The 21,790-nt window shown below is 35.5% G+C and overlaps 1 protein-coding gene across 3 annotated transcripts in view; it reads left to right on the top strand.

Moving 5' to 3' along the window:
• The window catches only part of Epha5 (EPH receptor A5), a 367,473-nt gene that overhangs the window by 60,468 nt on the left and 285,215 nt on the right, over positions 1-21,790 (top strand). For all 3 annotated transcript variants that reach the window (XM_021161798.2, XM_029477706.1, XM_021161794.2), the window contains exon 3: positions 18,153-18,816. In XM_021161798.2, coding sequence (XP_021017457.1) covers positions 18,153-18,816 — 664 coding nt within the window. The remainder of the gene's footprint in view (positions 1-18,152; positions 18,817-21,790) is intronic.

The following is a 21,790-nucleotide window of genomic DNA, read 5'->3' as shown; positions in this document are numbered from 1 at the left end:
AAAGTTCTTTCCTCTTGTGTTAGATCACAAGGTAACACCTAGCAAGGCAGCAAATGACTCTTGGTTAATCCACAGTCATTTATCCATCCATTCTTCTATATATTCTTCTGTTATTTTGTAGTGAATGTTCAACAGCCTGCAAGAGATAAAAGATTTAAAAATGGGTTTCTTTGTCATTCAATAATAATAAAAAAAAAAAACCTACCAGAAATACAAAAATGTTAAAGTGCTGATAGGAAAAAGAAACAGATATGAAGAAAAATAGGTGCACAGAGTGATAAGAATTCAATCCATTCTTATGTTATCTCACTAAGTGGCCACAACCTAAGGAGTTAGAAAAATGCATAGCACTGTACTCTAAATTGATGGTTCTCAATCTTGCTAATGCTGAGACACTTGAATAAGTTTCTCATCTTGTGGTGACCCCCAAACATAAAATTATTACCTCTAGCTCCTTCTCTAATTCTGAATAACACTAAGATTTTCTAAACTTCTAAAATATTTCTTAAAAGATATCAAATAGCATTTATAAGTTTAGGGATATATTTCACTCAAAAATAATCCTCTGGAGAATAACTGATGATTATAGCACAATATATTTTATTGATGAGTAGTAATTTGTCTTAAATTTTGTTTTATGTTTGCAGGAAAAGGTCATCCAAGCTGATATTGTTCTTTCCTATTGCAAAGAAGGTCATTATAAATGTTTGTGCATGCATGTGTGCATGTGTGTGTGTGTGTGTGTGTGTGTGTGTGTGTGTGTATGTATCCGTGTGTGCTTACATACATACACATGCTTGAGGAGGTGAGAGGATAGTTCTTCCTTCCACCTTTACATGAGTTATAAAGATAAAACCTAGGGTTTTCAGGCTTATAGAACAAGCACCTTTATTTCCCAAGTCTCATTAACCCCCAAACATGACATTTCTGCATTCTGCAGAAATCCCACGTTAAACTATTTACGGGACTCCTTCTTTTCTAGACTAGTGATACTTATTTACATTTCTGCTAGCAATGCATGAGCAGAACATGCAGGATACTTACAGTATCCCACAACTATATGAGTTTATCTGATGCCTGGCAACAATGATGTAGAGAGAATATCTTGTGTATTGTATGGATGCATTACCTGTCAATTAAAAAGCCTCTGGATTACAGAGGAAATAGAAGGTTGGACATCTGGGGACAGAAAGAATTCTGGAATAGAGACAGGTATGGGAGAAGCTGTTGGAAAGAGCTGAGAAGGGCACATGGTACCTGAGCACAGGTAAACAGCAGTGTGGCAAAATGTAGAGTAAAATAAGTTATTATTATAGTTTTGATCTAGTCAGGGTAGAACGTACCTATATGGCCAAGGTATTTGTAAAACTATTTTGAGTCTGAGTATTATTTCTGGGAGGATATGGCTAGGAGGAAAAACCAGGCACTAATTTCAACACACTGAAATCTTTTCTTGTGCTTATTTGCTACCTGTATATTCTTTGTAGCAATATCTCGGTCCTTCTCTTTATTTTGTAAAATATTTATTAATTTCCATTATGAGTTTGAGCTAACTTTATAAAAAATTTGGAAAGTGTGGTGTTCATGGCTGATGCATTTCAATATTCAGCCCTTCAGATATTTCACTCTACTGTTTTAGGAGTCCCAGAGCCGCTGCTGAGGAATCATGTTTTCCTGTATTTGATGAACTATTTTATTTTGGCTACTTTCAACATGAGTGTTGATGTGTTGTCTTTTAGCAATATGTATAGACAATGATCTTTTTGTATATACTAATTGGGTTTAATGGGCATTTTGGACTCACTGGTCAATGCGTTTCATCAAATTTGGGGAATTTATTTGTATTTATTCCAGTGTTATATGTTTTCTTTTACTCTGTTTAAGAGCCCATTACACCATTATGTATACACACACACACACACACACACACATATACATATACATATGTATATATATATATATTTCCCTAGAATTCTTGGGAACCTCAACTTTTGATAAGTTATAATATTTATCTTATGTGTTTATTTTATAGTTTATAATTTATTTTAAATTGTTGTTTACTCTTTCTCCAAGTTTGATATTTTCCTCAAATTATGTATTTCTGACAGTTATATAATTAAATTCTTATTAACTCTTAGATATTGATCTAAAATATAAAATTAATATATTTATTTATTCTTACTGATAATGTGTAAGTATTTTATATTTGGCCATAACAATGTTTGCCAAATCAACTTCCCATCTACATTCTGAAGTACATGTAGAAATCCTGAATTTAAAAGATTTTATAATTTAGTATGTATTCCTTCTCAAGGGAATATATATAGATATATACTAGTATATATCTATTTTTGGTGTCATAGACTATTTCCTGATTCCAGAAGACTTTACAACAACTGAGTCTATGTTTGCATGTTTAGTTCTAATAATTATTTGTGTTTGTAAAATTATACCAAAGTTATTCTAACGAGTAAAAAAGGAATGGATAAACTATTAATATTAATGGTATCCTAAGAAGCATATACTCTCTGGAAAACCATAAGACATTTTGGATGAGGGCTGAGGAGTGAAGTTGTGTTATAGACAAATTATTATTTATGAAACAAACACCAAAAATTGAGGCCAAGACATTCATATACTTGCTATGACCCAGAATACTCATTGATTATATAAAAAATCCTGATTGTTCATATAATGACAAGTACAAGTCAAATAGTATCTAAGCTGTATTAGGTGAAAAATTCTAAATCTTGGTGTCATAAGCAGACTTATGTGGTATTTAACATTATCTATCTAATATTCATAACCAGAATTTGATAGTGAGACCCATTGTTTTGATAAGCAGAAAAAGGGTAGTTCTTTTGCTATGAATCATAAAATCAACTATACATTATTAACTACTGCTATTATTCCTATTTGTGGTTTTTATTCCAAGCAAGAGGCTTTATAATGATTAATGGAGTGCTCAGATGACAAGAAAATGTATAACCAGAAGACAGAGCCATGAAGAATAAATGCAGAGATTTCTCTTTGTTGTAGCAATTCTGATAATATTGTAAAGGCTTTATGTTTTTCTAGATTTCTTATTATTCATTTAAATATCATTTTTACAATAAATGATCATTTTTTAAAAAATTGGTAAAATCTATAGAAATGACTATGCATACCATTATGCCTTATGGTAAAAAATAGTTTAATGTTAAATCTGTATTTTGCTAGATATCAAATTATAAGCAGTGGGCTTGGGAATAGCTCAGGGAGATAGAGTTATTTCTGCACAAACATGAGGGCTTGAGGTGGATTTCAAGAACCCAGTAAATGCTGGGTAGGCAGAGAGTCCAACCTGTAATTCTAGCCTTGGGAAGTATAGAGAGCAGATTCCCAGAGCAAGGTAGGCAGCAAACTATGCTGCATTAAGAAGCTCTGGGTTTACCAAAGGGATCATGGCTCAAAAAACTAGATAGTACTGCAATCAAGGATTATTCTCGAGAGCCGAGGTCATCCTAAATACACACATGCATTCAAACACACACACACACACACACACACACACACACACTCCCCTGAAAGAGTGCGACAGAGAAATAGAAACAAAGATAACTGCCTGCACACACATGTGCTACATATGTGATAACATACATTTACACATGGTGTATGTGTACAGATGCATGCAAGGGAAAAACACAGGAACCAACGATAAGATTTGGAATTACAATTGTACAGATATGACTAGACTGTTTAAACTTGCATGTCCCGGCTTTTACTAACCAGTTATTTTTCCCTCATTTAGGAATATATTTGTGTGTGTGTGTGTTGTTGTTGTTGTTTGGGCCAGGAACAAAAATAAAAAAATATAATTCATGAGACAAAATTTGCAATGGTCCTACAATTCTTTCATATTCTCTTTTATCTCAAGCAGAAAAGTGTTGAAACTCTGAAAATACTACTGTCCCTATGGACATTCAGCTGCAGAATGCACAGCCCTCTGACAGTAGAAAGCCTCATTTTCTAAGGATTTTCATTAATCCTTCTGTGGCCTGGGGATGGGGGACTGAGTCTCTGTTATGACTCTATAATCACTTAAACATGAATAAGCTCACAGCCTTAATGTGCTTGTTTCCCAACAAAAAATGAGATGGAACCTTGTGTGAAATAGCCACTGATTACAGAAACATGACTAATGTGGAATTTGCAATTGATTTGTGGGTGCTGTTGTCACGACCTGGGCTATAAAGTATAATATTATCTAGTGAAAAATGAGGGCATAGCAAAAAAAGCAGAGGACAGACACAGCATCATGTCTTTTTAGATACATTTCACAGACTGGATGTAACATCGAGGGTTGCAAATGGCTTACTAAAATCTTTTTGATGTTGTTGGCAAGATAGCAAGAAGATAATTGTATTTATTTTGTCTGAAACAGTAAGCACACCACAGGTTAATCCACTTTCTTTTCTCATTAAATTGAATCATAAATATAATAGCTTTTTTCTTTTTCATATTACTTTGAAAAGAAAGTTTCTCTAAGGAACTTATATTGTTTACATGGTTTAGGATATGATAGCATTTAGATTAGTGGAAACAATTGTGTCACATTTGAATTTCACACACTATTGAGATTATGTACATGTGGATAATCTGAAAATTTCCTCCTCACTTATATTGATTGTCAGAGAGCAGGACTTTACAGTAATTATGTTGTAACATAGGTACATGTGTTCCTATGAAGTCTTGAGAAATGTCCTTTTGGACCATAAAATCTCCACAATAAATATGTTTTCCATCATTTAAATTTTTGTTGCCATACAGAGCACTGGTTGCACGTTAGTGTTTCCATACATAAGATCATATCTCATGCTTATTCAGCTTCTCCTGCCTTGCCCCTTGCTCCTTTTCTGCTTCTCAGAGGCATCACAAATAGTCTCATCTGCTTTCATCTTTTATGTTGTATTATTCTCTGTATCTAATGAACTTTAGACCATTTTCTATTCTCTCTCTCTCTCCTTTTCCCTCACTATCCCACATTTCTTGATCCCCCTCTTTTTCAATCCCTCACTGCCTGCCCCCATGTCTAGATCATGCATCTTAGAGAAAGCATGGCATACCTGTCTTCATTGTTCTATCCATTTTTCTGTGAATGTCAATGTGTTATTCTTTAGTTCCGAATAACAATTCATTACATATATGTGCTGTGTTTCTCTCATCCATTCATTTGTAAGGAGTTAGTTCCACAACTTCCATGAAGTGAGTAGTATCAAAATAAACATAGGTGAGAAGTACTCTTTACATTATAATGGCTTAGAGTATGCAGTGTATGTTTCCAAGAGTGGAACAGCTAATTCTTATAGACATGCTTAGACTTTTGTGGTAGCTCCATGCTGATTTCCACAGTGGCTGCAGTAGCTCACAATGACATCAGCAATGAATATGTCCTTCCATTTTAAATACATAAATAACTGAGATTAGAGACATTTTAAGAAAGCTATGAACTTGGTTACATAAACTTATATAATTATACAACAGAGATAATTTGTTCTTGATAACCAGTGTTTGGCTATCTCTCAGCATCATGTACTAGAAACCATATGCTCTGAAGCTGCACTTTGAAGATACCCTCTTACATGTTTTTATGATCACAGTGAACTAAATCAGAGTTCTAAAATCCTAAATTAAAACCAATTGAACAAAGTTCCTGACAAATGTGATGATATGCATTGTAGATAATGGGTTAATTTTTAATAGAGTGCTGATGAGATCATTTAAGATGTTACTCAGTTTATTAATTTGTTAATTTTAGACATTCTTACTCACTTAGCCCATTTTTGTCTTCTAAAATTAAAATTGACAAGTTAATATGCTCTAAATTGTTTTCATTAATAAGATTTTATTTTAAGTAAAAATACCAGATTTTGAATATTATAATATTCATGAAATATTTACCATTCATACATTAAATGTTTTAATATTTATTTTAAAAGTGGAATAACTTCATGTATGATGTTTAATTTTAATTTTAGATTTTGTATTATATTTATCATGTAATTTCATTAAGAATTAGGTTTCTTGATCAAATCATAAACTTCCTTTTAGGCATTAATTTTCTTTATGATACTTTAAACAAAGTTCAGAGCAACAAGGTTTTGTACATGGTAGATAAGCAAACTCTACTACTGAATGATTTCTTCAGCCCAGCCCACAAATAGATAAAAGTTTCTTCCTAGACTGAAGGAAAGGAGGTCTATAGACCTGCCCAACTTGGGATCCATCTCAAGGGTGAGTTCCAAGGCTTGACACTATTACTGATGTTATGGTGTGCTTACAAATAGGAGCCTAGCATGGCTCTCCTCCAAGAGAGCCAATAAGCAGCTGACTGAGACAGAAGCAGATAATTCACCCACCTAATGGACTGAAGTTAGGGACCACTGTGGTTGAGTTAGGAAAAGGCTAGAAGTTGAGGAGGAGGACGAGTGATCCAATAGGAAGACCAGCAGTCTCAACTAATCTGAACCACTGATATCTTTCAGACACTGAGCCACCAACTTGGCGGCATACAATAGATGGTATAAGGCCCTGATACATATACAGCAGGAGACTGCCTGGACTGTCCTCAGTGAGAGAAGATGCATGTAACTCCCAAGAGACTTGAGGCCCCAGAGAGTAGGGAGGCCTGGTAGGGTGGGGTGAGGGTAGGTGGGGACATTCTCTTGGAGACAGAGGGAGAAGGAATGGGATGAGGAACTGTTGAGGAATGACTGGGATGGGGATAACAACTGGACTGTAAAAATGCTAAAGATAAATAATAAGAAGAAAACTGCTTTTTCTTTTTTGGTATTTTAGTAGATATTTTCTTTTATTTATTTCAAACCTTATTCCCTTTCCTAGTCCTCCCACTGAAAATTCCCTATCCCATCCCCTCTCCCCCTGCTCACCAACCAACCCACTCTCGCTTCCCAGTTCTTGCATTTCCCTACACTGGGGCATCGAACCTTCTCAGAACCACGGACCTCTCCTTCCATTGATGTCCACCAAATCCATCTTCTGCTACATATGCAGCTGGAACCATGGGTCCATCCATGTGTAGTCTTTGGTTGGTGGTCTAGTCCCTGGGAGCTCTGGGGGTACTGGTTCATTCATATTGTTGTTCTTCCTATGGGATTGCAAGCTCCTTCAGCTCCTTGGGTATTTCTCTAGCTCCTCCATTGCAGACATTGTGCTTAGTCTAAAGGTTGGCTGAGAGGATCCATCTCTGTATTTGTCAGGCACTGGTAGAACCTCTCAGGAGACAGCTCTATCACCCTCCTGTCAGCAAGCACTTGTTGGCATCCATAATAGTGTCTGGTTTTGGAGACTGTATATCAGATGGATTCCTAGTCATCAGGAAAATGCAAATCAAAACAACCCTGAGATTCCACCTCACACCAGTTAGAATGGCTAAGATCAAAACTCAGGTGACAGCAGATGCTGGTGAGGATGTGGAGAAAGGAACACTCCCCATTGCTGGTGGAACTGCAAGCTGGTACAACCACTCTGGAGTACTACTCAGCTATTAAAAACAATGTCTTCATGAAAATCTTAGGCAAATGGATGGAACTAGAAAATATCATCCTGAGTGACGTAACCCAATCACAAAAGAACACACATGGTATGATCTCACTGATAAGTGGATATTAGCCCAGAAGCTCAGAATACCCAAGATACAGTCCAAGGACTACATGAAGCTCAAGAAGAAGGAAAACAAAAGTGTTGGATACTTTGGTACTTCTTAGAAGAGGGAACAAAATACCCATGGGAGGAGATACAGAGACTAAGTGTGGAGCAGAGACCGAAGGAAAGGCCATCCAGAGACTGCCCTACCTTGGCATCCATCCCATATACAGTCACCAAACTCAGACCCTACTCTGGATGCCAACAAGAAAGTTTTTTCTTGTAAATTTCTGTTACAAACTTCTCCAGAGGAGCTTTTGTATTTATAACTTCTTTCTTTTCCACTTAGCTAATATGTTATAAATAAAGAATAATTTCTAAATAAAGCATTGAGATTGAGATGGAGTAAGGAAGAAATTCTCCTTGGTCCTTCACATGTATTGTTGTACTCAATTTCTTATGAAAATTGTTATAAAAGCTCCAAAGGCCTTTCTAAAATTTTACTTATATAATGAACTAAGTCTGAGCTCATTAATATTTGTACATGTCCAGAGGCAATAAAATAATCAATTTCAGTTTTATTTTATACATAGAAAACTAACTGAGTCATTACTAGCAATGTTATTACATTATTTTCATGAATTTTAAAGATGTTGCAAGCAACTCAAACTTCTCCTGGCTGAAAGATTATCTTCCGCCACTCACATATTACTTCAGAAAAAACACAAGACTGTATTCAAGTTATTTTTGCTAGGCTTTGAACATTTTATCATAATTATTTTACCAAAGAACTGGAACTATTTAGAGAGATTAATATTGTGAAACAGAAATTCTGTGTTACATATTTTATCTAAATTTTTTTTCTTGGAATGTCTACATAACCAAAAATGTTTCTTTTCCCTGATAAAGTGCTAAAAGTCAGGAAACTTATAAAGTTTGGGGGCTATAGTTACGTAATTCTAATTCTATCATTAGCACTCACACTTATTATTTTATGAAAAAAGAAAATACCTGATTCTTTAAGAATTGAACCGTTTCAATTTTCACTGGTAAGTTAGGTCAGGTGAATCTATACGTTAACAATAAAAATTTAACCATTAGGACTGGAGTAATGGCTCAACATTCAAAAACTTGTTCCTTTTGTAAAGTACCTGGGCTTCCTTGTCGGCATGCATAGGGTGGTTCACAGTCTCCTGTACCTTAAGTTTTTAAAGGCTCTAAAAATCTCTTCTGATCTCTTTCAATACCAAAAGTACACACATTGAACATAGAGTCATGTAGTAGAATCACTCAGATAAGTGATATGCATAAATCTAGAAAAATTAAATAAATAAAATGGCTCACATAAAAACAGAGACACTGATAAAAATCAGAATTACCATCTTATATAATTTGGCAGTTACTAGCATGATTTGCTTATGCTCTGTTTACTTATTTACAAAACTGGGCGTGTTTATGATTGTGCTAAATGCATAATAGTTTGTGGTAAAGGGATTAAAATGATGCTGCATCTGTTTTCTTCCTCTCCTATGGAAGTATTGAGCTCTCTATACATACAAGAAGTATGTATGGAATGAAATGTTTTTCAAAGAAATATGAGCCAAGACAAAGATTCCTCCTGTTTGACTCTTTGTAGTTTGAGCATTAGGGTATGACATTGGGAGTGCCTACTGACTTGACATTGAGATGTTTTTATGCAGTAAGCATCTTATTTTCCCAATGAGAAATGAGTTGTCATCAATTGCAACACATTAAGTAGCAACAAATATACAAAAAATAATCACAATAGCCTGATACCTCACCATGCTATGTAGTTTTATGTCATCTTGACACAAGCTAGAGTCATCAGAGAGGACGGTACCTCCATTGGGAAAATGTCTCCATACCTAAGTTTCTAGGTAAGATTGTAATGCATTTCCTTAACTCATGATTGATGGAGGAGGGCCCAGTCTATTTTGGGCAATGTTATCCCAGGACTGGTGTTCCTGAATTCTATAAGAAAGAAGACTGAGCAAGCTATAGAATAATATAGTAAGCAACAGCCCTCCATGACCTCTGCATCAGCTGCTGCCTCTGAGCTCCTATCCAGTTTAAGGTCCACCCTGACTTTCTACAGTGATAGCCTAAGATGTAGAAGTATAAGACAAATAGAAACTTTATTCTCCAATTTGATTTTGTTAGAGGTGTTTTTATCAATAGAAACCCTAAGATACACACTTTTCCTACAGTTGGTCATAATTATATATGTATGTTGCTTATTCTTCTAGTATTTGTCTAGTTCACCTTCAGAGTAAATGTTTTCAACTGAATGCCCTAGGTCACATGAACATGTAGACAAATTGACTAGTTTCCCATCTAACAAAACAGAAAAAGATATTTCAAAATATTTTATAAATTCCTCTCTCATTCCGTACAAGCTTTAATCATGTTTACCCTCCCTCCATAAGGGGTCATACTGTCCACCTTCACTCTTCTCATCCATCTTTGTGCTTTTCCCCCACATCATATTCCAACAATTACCAATAATTCTATTGCTAGTGGTAAGAATGTGCCCTGTCTTTGCATCTCCGTGCTGCGATTTTCTTTCCTTGGGCTCCCACAAGGCTTGGGAGTGATGTCATGGCAGTTGTACGTTCATATGCTCAGCTGTCCTGCTGAGTCCATGGCAGTTGTATGTTCATATGCTCAGCGGTCCTGCTGAGTCCAGAAGATTCTTTTCTTTCTTTCTTTTTTTTGGGGGGGGGAGTTATGATTTTTTTATTGATTATGTTCCTTTTTCTGTGTTTCCTTGAAATGAACCAGGCTTCCTCAGCATATGCTTCGGATGTATGTATCCCTTTGAATTTTTTTAATTAGATATTTTCTTTGTATACAGAAGATACTTTTTCAGTAGGTGGATGACTACCCACTTCTCTGGCTCCTATACTTTATCTGCTTCCATAAGCTCTGAGCTTTGGAAGGAGGGATGCAGTGTATTTTTTCCCTATACTATTATGATGTGGATAAACTTCTAGTTATTTTTATCACCCACAAGAAGCAATTTATTTATGTCAACATTTAAAACTATTTAACCTAATTTTACTCACCTTAAGATACCAGGATATATGTCAATACACATACATACATACTTATATACATGTGTATATATGTATACACATGAATCAATGAAACAAAGAATCATGAATTAAGACATAAATCATTATAATAAACAAGATACAAACAAGGGCAAAGCCCAAAACATTTTGTTGCAGGGTTGATATGTCTAACTAGAAATAAAAAAAACCCTCTATTCTGAAATAGAGTATAGATTTTAATACCCATTCACTCTGTTCTTACTACATGTGCTGGGTTCATGGGAGATATTACTCTTTTTAATAAATCTCAAATCTCATGGTCTCAGGTTATCATGATACTGAACAGAACATACTACACATAGACTAGAACTTACTTATTGAAAAGAGAAAATGGCATTTAATTAATACTGAATAAGTCTCAAAGGACAAAAATTAAATAGTTTCAAATATGACATCATGAATAACGTACCTAAAGTAAGCTATGAATTATAACTGACCAAATGTAATGGTGAAGCATTATCAAACTGGCTAGTAGGCGAAACTAGAATCATAAAAAAATTGAGAATAATTGTAATTAGAATATATTTAAATAAATATTTAGAATTTTAGTAAAAATTACTGGTGTTAGGCTAGCAAGACTGCTAAATGGAAAAAAAAAGTGCATTTATCAAGACTATTGACCTGTACTTCATTTAAAGATTACTCATGATGGAAGAAGAGAACTGACTCCTGAACCTTGTCCTCTGATATCCACACATACACTGTGGTATGCAAATTCATGAGAGCATGAACACACACAAGAAAAATAAATATGTAAAAATTAAACATTTTTTTCAAATCTTCTAAATTCATAGATTTTATAATTTGATAATCTGGATAATTTACAGGAAAGAAACCTTAATTGTTTTAACCAGAACATAAATCATAAAGTCAGTGATCTTTCAGTTATGAATTATTTCCAATTAGTAGAGCTTTTGGATTAGGGAGGGATATGTAAATGAATTTTTGACATTAATTTTTTTACTACAGAGTCTGAGATTGCATCAGTACTAGAGCAGGCATGCCTCACTTCTAACACATTTGTTTCTGAATAATAGCATATACAGAAACAATTTTTTCTTCCAATTTTTATTAGATATTTTCTTCATTTACAATTCAAATGCTATCCCAAAAGTCCCTTATACCCTCCCCCCCACTGCCCTGCTCACCCCCAACACACCAACTCCCGCTTCCTGGCCCTGTACTGGGGCATATAAACTTTGCAAGTCCAAGGGCCTCTCCTGCCAATGATGGCTGATTAGGCCATCTTCTGCTACATATGCAGTTAGAGACAAAAGCTCAGAGGATACTGGTTAGTTCATATTGCTGTTCCTCATATAGGATTTATTATGAGTGCATGGTGACTAAAAATACTAGCATGGTTTATTGAAGTAGTAACTTGTGCAGTAGACTGAGGTGTTCCCCAAACCACCCTCAGATAAAAGAGGACATGTCTTAGAAGTCAGTTTGACCTGCAGAGACAAAGATTCCAACAGATACTGTGTTTATGTGTGCTTGAAAATGCCCTTTATTGTTTTTGGTCTTCAGATAGTCCATATTTGAAATGGTTAGTAATCCAATCTTTAGGCCCTCTCTACTATTTTTAAAAATTGAATATTAGCATTTTTAACTGGTCACAGTAGATAGTTTCAGTTCTCAAGAGCTGTTATGCCAGAGAGTGGATTCTAGGTTATATATTTAGAGATCAGAATACTTGGGACTAACACTGAACTGCAAGGCACGATTTTCTTCTGAAAAAGGAAAGTCTAGCATCTTTATTCAGAAGTTGACTAGGAAGTTGCTTTAGCTTCTTAGCTTCAATTGATTTGTTCCTTGATACAGACAGGAAAAAAAGATAACTAGAAATAAAATAAGGAAAACATAACTGGATGATTTATAACCCTGATAGCATTAAGGTCAGAATCAATTCCGTTCACACGATGGTGCTTAGTATGGATTTGGGAACACAATCTAAAGGAAGATTATAGCCTAAGCTCTGTGTCCTGAGTATTCTCAAGTATTAATGGATAAAGAAGTAATAACGTGTGCTAGTGGATTAGAAAGGAGAGCCTTGTAGAAGCAGACGGGATACGTAGCTCTCCAGGCAAGAAGCTTAGAAGGGCGCTCTGGGGGGTCTGGTTCATTGTTATTGTTGTTCCTATGGGGTTGCAAACCCCTTCATTTAGCTTCTCCAGTTCTTTCTCCAACTCCTCTCTTGGGGAGCCTGTGCTCAGTCCAATGGATAGCTGCAAGCATCCACCTCTGTATTTATCAGGCTCTGACATAGCCTCTCAGGAGACAGTCATATCAGACTCCTCTTCTTGGCATCCACAAAAGTGTCTGGGTTTGGTGTTTGTATATGGGATGGATCCCCAGGTGGGGCAGTCTCTGGATGGCCTTTCCATCAGTCTTTGCTCCACACTCCACACTCTGGCTCTGTAAACCACCAACCATGGAGCAACTCATGGCTCCAGCCACATGTGTAGCAGAGGATGGCTTTGTCAGGCATCAATGGGGAGGGGAGGCCCTTGGTCCTGTGAAGGCTCCATAAATGCCTCAGTGTAGAGAAATGCCAGCGTGAGGAGGCAGGAACATGTGGGTAGGTGAGGGAGTACCCTTATAGAAGCAAGGAGAGGAGGGAAGGGTCAGGGAGTGTGCTGAGGGGAAACTTGGAAAGAGTATAACATTTGAAATGTAAATAAAGAAATTATCCAAGAAATGGAGAAAAAAAAAAGAAAAGAGGAAAAAAGAAGCTTAGAAGGTCAGCAGCAGCAGATGGAAGGCATTTCTTACAGTTTTGGGAGAAAAAAGAATAGTGTGTGACGCATGGGAATCATTGACTCAGTTCCCTGAGTGTAGCTGACATGGGAGGCGTGACTAGGTGTGAAGGAGGAATGCAAACGTCCAGGAGTTTTCAGGACCTGAGAAAAGAGTGAAATCTGTATGTATCTGTGAGAGATGCCATGCCAACCTGAGGTCTCTGTATAACCAGGACTTAAATTAAGGCAAACACATAGGAAACAAACAGGAAAAAGGTGCAAAAAAAGAGCCTGGACTTCAAGTATACACCATAGAAAATTAACTGAACTTCAGAGGCTGCCTCTTGTCCATCTGATTAACATTCAGTGTCCAGCCCTTCCAAAGTTCACAGACTTTTCACTGCAAACAACAGAAAAATCAGAGAGTCTTTTCTGAACTTGAGAATCGTAGGCTATCCAGAAAAACGGAAGGGGCAATGTTTTCCATATCTTTCACAAAAAATTATGTAATCTCCTTGATATGTCTTTGGTAAAAGTAACTGGAAATACATGTAGCCCTTTTGTGAGTTTTTGCTGAAGAATATTTCTTTTTTTTTCATTTTTTGTCTTTATTTTATTTTATTTTGTTTCTTCATCATATCTATTTCTATGAACAGCAAGATAATTTCTTTAGGCTAAGAGAAATAAAACTATCAATCAACCAAGGGTATTATTTCAAATTCAATATAAAACAAATAAAACATTTTTCTCATTCTTTAAAGTATTTAAGTGCGGACTGGTGGAGATCTCTCTACAGCCCTTGATTGGAATTTATTTATTTATTTATTTATTTACTATAATGTTTAAAGTCTTTCTGTTTGGTCCTTGAAACATATTTTATGAGCCTTCAGTATTATTCTTGAAAGTATATATAAATAAATTTGTACCAGAACAGATTTTAAATACTTTATTTCCATGAACTAAAATGATATAGAGTACCAGGACATTAATGCACATGCTTTCAAATTGGCACCTGGAGGAGGAAGCATGCAACTGCCCTGTCGAACGACGCTTAGCTTGTATATTTAGCATTTGTTCCTCGTTTGAAAGGGCTGTGACTGCCTTGGTTTATAATGTTTGAGGATCCTGGTATTTTGCATTAATTTATTTGGTAACCTTATCTTTCTGGGCCTTGTAGCAATATATGACATAAAAACAATTCTTCTATAAGCATTTGAAGATGAATGATTAAAAACTCTGTTTTTCTTGAAACGATATCATAAAATAAGATAAATATTTATGCAATATTTTTTTGATTTTTTTTTTCTGATCAATGGTATTATTCCCTTTTAGTAATATAAAATACACCTATTCAATTGACCTTACGGTAAATTGATTTTTTAAAACTTTTTGTTCATTATTCTTTTACTTTAAAGATCAATTATGATATGAAGGAATGATTTACAATAAAAGAGTTACAAATTGCTCATGAAAAGAATATATATGCAGTTTGTTGTTAGAATGACCAATTAGCTGAGATAAAATCGGTAGCAAAGTTGATATTCCTTTTCAAGAGAGAAAACATGATCAGAATGAAAGGATTTACCTCTCAGATAACACAAACATGTGGAAGTTGTTGTCATGATGAGACGTTTGCATGTTTCTCTTGTGAATTTGAGTCACTCAGCAATTTTCCCTCATTAGCACCTCTTACACATGTCTGTCTAATGGCAGCTAGAAGTTTTAGGTAGGCAATCTGAAGTGTGAGATTTATTTCCAAGGACTGACTCTATATTTTCCACATCCTTGCCAAATGAACAGAATGGAAAGAAAATGCTAGGCTTAATTTCACATCTACAGAAATTAATTTCTCTGAGTTTCTTTTGTTATCATAAACAATGTCTAAATCTATGTATCCTCCATTTATTGAAAACCAGTGTTACCCATTGCTACCAATGTAAATCAAGTATATTAAAAGCTTACTTTTATAGAGTATAATTATGTAGTTAATTATATAGAGCTTAAGTAGTTTCTGTACAAATTTAAATTTTTTTTCTTTAACTTAACTGGTATCAAACAGTGAGTGTCTATAGTGGGCTATTCTGGAATGTGATGCCTTAAGATTCTCTAAATACTTTAGTGGGAATAAGTGATTTGTAAGTCTTGTTTGCTCAAATTATATGGAATTTATATAAAGAGTATTTATTATTATCATATGTAGCATACATTTAGAATGTCAGGATGGTTATAAATAGATAGTGCACCAATATAAATCTCTCATTCCATTTTGACCCAATTAATATGCAAAATGATAAGAATAACTCTGGTCAAATATATAGATTTTATCTCTAATTTAAATCATTCTCTGAGTTATGGATAAATCAATTAACACCTGTTTAGCTTTCAAATTAGTGAATTTTTTTCTGAATAAGAAACTTAGTGAATTAAAAATCTATTATTCATTTTGAACTAATAGATTTTCTTTCAAATTGTATTATATTCATGTGTCCTCTGCAACTTTAAAATATTAAATAAATGACTATGCTCTCAAACACAAACTCTTCCTCTGGTGTGCTTTTTATTCTCATTTTCTCTTGTAAAATTATTCACTTTTTTTCCAGTTAAACTTTATTTTTCTTGTTAGTTTGAGACCTCTTCAAAAACACCTCTTGTAGTTAAGTCATAGGAAGAAAAGTTAAATCTTAGTTTGCAGTTTTAAAGGATTTGGTCCTTAATCAATTGGGCCCCACTGCCATTAGTCCTGGGGTGATTCAGAGGAGCTGGCAAGGGCATGTGGCAGGGAAAAACTGCTCACCCTTGCAGAATACAGGAGAGAGGAAAAGGGACCACGTCCTTAAATTCTGAATGAAATGAATTAATAATCTCTTTCTGTTACCCCAACTCCTACCAGATCCTTTTCACCTCCTTGTTTACTATATTTAATGATTTTGCTTTCTCTCTGCACACTCCAAATCTGCAATCAGCAGTGTAAACAGACAAATTAAAATAAGACAAATGAAACAAAATAAAAAGCCACACTGCGTAAGAAAGAAAGAAAGAAAGAAAGAAAGAAAGAAAGAAAGAAAGAAAGAAAGAAAGAAAGGAAGGAAGAAAATAAGAAAAGAAAGAAAGAAGAGAAGAGAAGAGAAGAGAAGAGAAGAGAAGAGAAGAGAAGAGAAGAGAAGAGAAGAGAAGAGAAGAGAAGAGAAGAGAAGAGAAGAGAAGAAGAGAAAAGAGTCCGTTTTGTGTTAGCTGGGCCTACCTACAGATTGTGACCCTCCACTGAAGAACACAGGTTTTCCCTTTCCCAGTAGGCACTACTTGCAAGTAGCTTCTTGGTATGTGTGGGTGTTCGTGCCCACTTACTCTTCTGACTGTTTGGATTTTGTCTGAATTGATGGTGTGCAGATCTTATGCATATCCCCAGTTTCTGTGAGTTTATGTCTGTGTCCCCCTAGTGTGCAAGGAAGTTGTTTCCTTGACGTCATCCACCACCTCTGGCTCTTTCCTTATTTCTGCCTTCTCTTCTGCATAGCCTTGAGAGAAAGCAGTTGATAAATAAATAAATAAATAAATAAATGACAAGCTACAACAACAACAACATCCTATTTAGGACCAAATTGCTCCCTTTCAGCACATTGTTCAGTTGCGGGTCTCTCTGTTCACTGCCATCTACTGTGAGGGCTCCAGTGGTCCCCTCATCTACGGGTACATCAATATATTAGTTAGTCATTTCTTGATTGCTATGTAACAGTTCATTGTGCCAACATCTCCCGAACAGTTCTGTGGGCTAGGATCAAATGATTAACCCAACTTAGATACTATCCAAACCATAAATTAATCTTATTTATAGACTCTCTGTTGTGTTTTACAAAAAGATAGAGAAACCCGTGATACGTTTGGTGTAGTAAGGTATGGTATGGGAGAAGGGGGTGCCTCTGTGGGTCCTTACTGAGGCATCCCTTCCCCCTGAGGGACCAGCCCCAGGATAGTTTAGTATAGACTAGAGTTTATTCAGAAGGNGAGTTGAGAGAGGGAGAGAGAGAGAGAAATTAAAGGAGTAGAGGCAAGCCCTGAGCACTTGGAAAGAGAAAGGGGGAGGGGAATTGGAAGAAAGGGAGAGCAGGAGCAAGAAGAGATAGCAAGAGAGTGAGGAGGGGGCAAGCAGCTCCTTTTATAGTAAGCAAGGCACACCTGGCTGTTGCCAGGTAACTGAGGTGTGGAGCCTAGATTAAATGTCAAACCTTATCTTTGTCCATTTTCCTTACCTTTCTTTACTATACACATAGCTATTTCTAATTTTTTTTAAAGTATACATTTTTCTTCTTTAGCCATTTCATTCCTAATTTTTCCACCTTTGGGTAATTTCTGATGACACACTTAACACTTGGGTGTGTAGAGACATAGGTAGTTGGAGAGTAATGCTTAGTATGCACGAGACCACAGATTGAATTCCTAACATGAAATTCAAGAAATCAAAAAATAAAAATGTTATTTTTTTGTGAGTCTCTTCTCCCAAAGCTCTTTATATGACTTATTTCAATATGAATAAACATATATTTCTTTGGATAAGTTAGTTTTATGACTTTTTATGATTTTTCTGTTTCATTCTGAGTTTCCAAACTTTGTTCACGTCTTTCTATTTTATCTTGTGCAGTGGGAAGAGATTGGTGAAGTTGATGAGAACTATGCCCCCATCCACACATACCAAGTGTGCAAAGTTATGGAACAGAATCAGAATAATTGGCTGTTGACCAGTTGGATCTCTAACGAAGGTGCTTCCAGAATCTTTATTGAACTCAAGTTCACTCTAAGAGACTGCAACAGCCTTCCTGGAGGACTGGGGACTTGTAAGGAGACATTTAACATGTATTATTTTGAATCGGATGATGAGAATGGGAGAAGTATCAAAGAGAACCAATACATCAAGATTGATACCATTGCTGCAGATGAGAGCTTCACAGAACTTGATCTTGGTGACCGTGTCATGAAACTGAATACGGAGGTCAGAGATGTCGGACCTCTGAGCAAAAAGGGATTTTATCTTGCTTTCCAAGATGTCGGTGCTTGCATTGCTCTGGTTTCTGTCCGTGTCTACTATAAAAAGTGTCCCTCTGTAGTAAGGCACTTGGCTATCTTCCCTGACACTATCACTGGAGCAGATTCTTCACAGTTGCTAGAGGTGTCAGGCTCCTGCGTCAACCATTCTGTGACAGATGATCCTCCCAAGATGCATTGCAGTGCTGAAGGGGAGTGGCTGGTTCCCATCGGGAAATGCATGTGCAAGGCTGGATATGAAGAGAAAAATGGTACCTGCCAAGGTAAGCCTTTGCCTGTCCATTTGTAAGGGCCTTGAACTTCTCTTGGATCATGTATATGTGTTTCCACCAGTGATTAGAAGGGATACTTTTATGGAGAGTATTTCCCTTCCGGTTTGATTTCTTCTCTGGATCTCAAAATTTCCAAGCAATAATGAAAGATTTAATGCACGATTTTACTGACGATACATAATTAATGCTCAGAGATTCTCTGGCTCTCCATGTGATGTTTCATATTCACCTTATCTTCAGAAGTTTTCCTTTGAATGGCACAGCCAATAGCTTACCAACATCCATTGTAGGATTGTTCATCTACCACTGTGGTTTTTCTCTCATGAAGTTGTTTTCTATCCTTGTTTTGCTGTGTCGAATGTAAATGAGAAAAAAACTTGTCCTGGCATGCTTTTAACTGCCATTTAAAAATTCTTCACAAGCAGGTTTAGAAATATGAACTTCTCAGAAAAAAAAATGTCATCTTGCAGGACTTAGCTTACTATGTTGTTTACATATGGTTGCAATTAGATGCTTGCTTTTCAAAATTTATTGATCAATTTTAAATGCATAACAACCAGTGCCCCATGAAAATAAGTGTTCGGAGACCGAGCCAATACAGAAAGGTCATTTCAAAGCAATTTGCACTTGGAGAGTTTTTTTTTTTTCTTCCTGCTCTAATTTTTCTTTTAAATTGAAACTTGATCATGCATGCTTCCTCATTCATTTGAAAATGCTCTCACTTTGCCTCCAGTGTGGTAAGTTGCTCTTTCAGACTTGGATATTTATCAATGGCTTTTTGAAACAGGATAGTACTTCATGCCAAAGAGAACAGTGTATGAAAAAGAAAGCATATTTTTTTCCTTTGAAAATGTGTGCTCTCATGATATCTTAATTTTAAGTAACAACAGAGGTTCATGTTATTGACTGAGGAGAAAACCCAACGCTGAGCACACCCTTCTGTCTCTTCATAACTGTTCTTGTTTTCTAAGGCCTTTTTATGTGTACTAACCTATCTAGTTTGCTCAAGCTTGACTTTAGATTCATTAAACATCAAGAGAGACAAAACAATATTATTTACTTGGCAATCTCAATGAGGCTGGTTTATTAATTCTCTCAAAAAACTCTTGCATGAACTCACATTTCCTTTTTCAGTATCAGCTCCTATTGTATTACTTTTACATTATTACCTATAATAAATTATATAGTTATTTTTCAATGTAAGTTCCTGATACACATATACACGGAAATACACACATATACACTTAGGAACATTGTCAAGTGGACATTGTATGTCTAAATCCTTCTAAGGTTTGGGAGTAGTGAAACAGTTCATTTGATTAGGTTTATGTAAGCTGTCTAATACTTTGGTTTTTGTTTTTGAACATTTACATTTTTTTATGGTGAGGTCATATGTAATTATATGGTAAAAATATCAATTAAATTAATATTGACTGTAGTTCATTATAAAATATTATAGATAAAAAGTTTATTAGTAATTTTTTAACTTTATTTTCAAGGCAACAATCTCCTGATCTTTTATGTTATTTTAAGGAGTAGGTAAAGGCTAAACTAGACCACTACAAAATTGGTTCTCATTCCAATTAACAGATGGTATAAGAAGCCCCTGTACCCTTAGAGGGTAAAATTTGAATGATGAGATGAAAATATTCTATTGGCACCTACCATTGAACGTGTCATATCTCAAGGGAGTAGGGCTTCTCTATGAATGTCTGCTAGTGTGAGAAGTTAACATTTTATATTATTATTTAGCCTCATATCTTACATAATTTGAGTAGCGAGCACAGTGAGTGAGATCTGGATGAACTGCAAAAGCCATGTTTAAAAACTCCTCCATATTAATATGGTGAAATAGGTGAGCACTGGCTACCTGAGTTCAATTCCCAACACTGATACGGCATTTAGCAATTGTTTTTAACTTCCGTTGCAGGAAATCCCACATCGTCATCTGACCTCTTTGTGCACCAAGAATGTATGTAGTACACAGAAATAATACAGGCAAAACACTCATGCTGTTAATTAAAGAAATTAAATGAATGCATCTAAATTCTTGAGTTTGTCTCTCTGCTGAGGCAGTATTCAGGGTTTTCAGTGTGACCGACTGTATAAGTATATTGTATACAGAGATATCCATATGAATAATGCCTCTTTTAAACATTTTCAGAGACTTTAAAATTTTTTATGTGTGAGTATTTACCTTTAAATATGTCTCTGTACCATGAGCATTCCTGGTGCCCACGGATGAAGGAAGAGAGCATCCGGTGCTGCAATAGGAATTTAAGACCATTGTGAGCTGCCATGTAGGTGCTGGAAATGAAACCTCGTTTGTATGCAAAATGCTCTTAGCTGCTGAGACACTTTTTTTGCCCCAGCCAATTGTCTTTAATAGTATAAAATATTTTTATCAATTTTAGTAGAATTTAAACATATTGATTTTATAAATTACCCATCTTATTGATTAAACTCTCAAAAAATTGAGAGTTTGCTTTGGGGCCTTATATGCTCTCACACCTTCTGGAAAAATTTATATAGATAGTGCATATGTGTGAAGGAATGGCAGAAATGCCATTGGACTTAAATTATACCACTGTAACCTGCACTACTGAAATAGTGAGTTAAAAGTGCCGTTTCAGATAATATTCTTGGCCACAAGTCTCTGACTGATTCAGAAATTTTCTTCCTAAATACCAATCCAAACCATCAAATATTTCCCTAGAAATTACCACTCAGTTATATCTCTCCTAGAATCATTCACTATCCTCTACTTCCTTTTCCAATTAAAGTTAGATATTATTGAAACTATGTTTTAAATTATAATGCATGGCTTTATGCATAGTTTTCACTTAAAAGCCTGTGAATGTAGCATGTATAAAGAAATAAAAAGCTTCCTGCTTTACACATGTGTCTTTTTCCCCCCTCTGAATTTTAAAATTGAGTAGTGAGCATTATGATATATATATATATA

Source organism: Mus caroli, chromosome 5, assembly GCF_900094665.2.
Source record: "Mus caroli chromosome 5, CAROLI_EIJ_v1.1, whole genome shotgun sequence".
In the NCBI taxonomy this organism is placed as follows: Eukaryota; Metazoa; Chordata; class Mammalia; order Rodentia; family Muridae; genus Mus; species Mus caroli.
The sequence above is the reverse complement of the archived record's forward strand: the minus strand, read 5'-3'. Positions and strand labels throughout refer to the sequence as shown.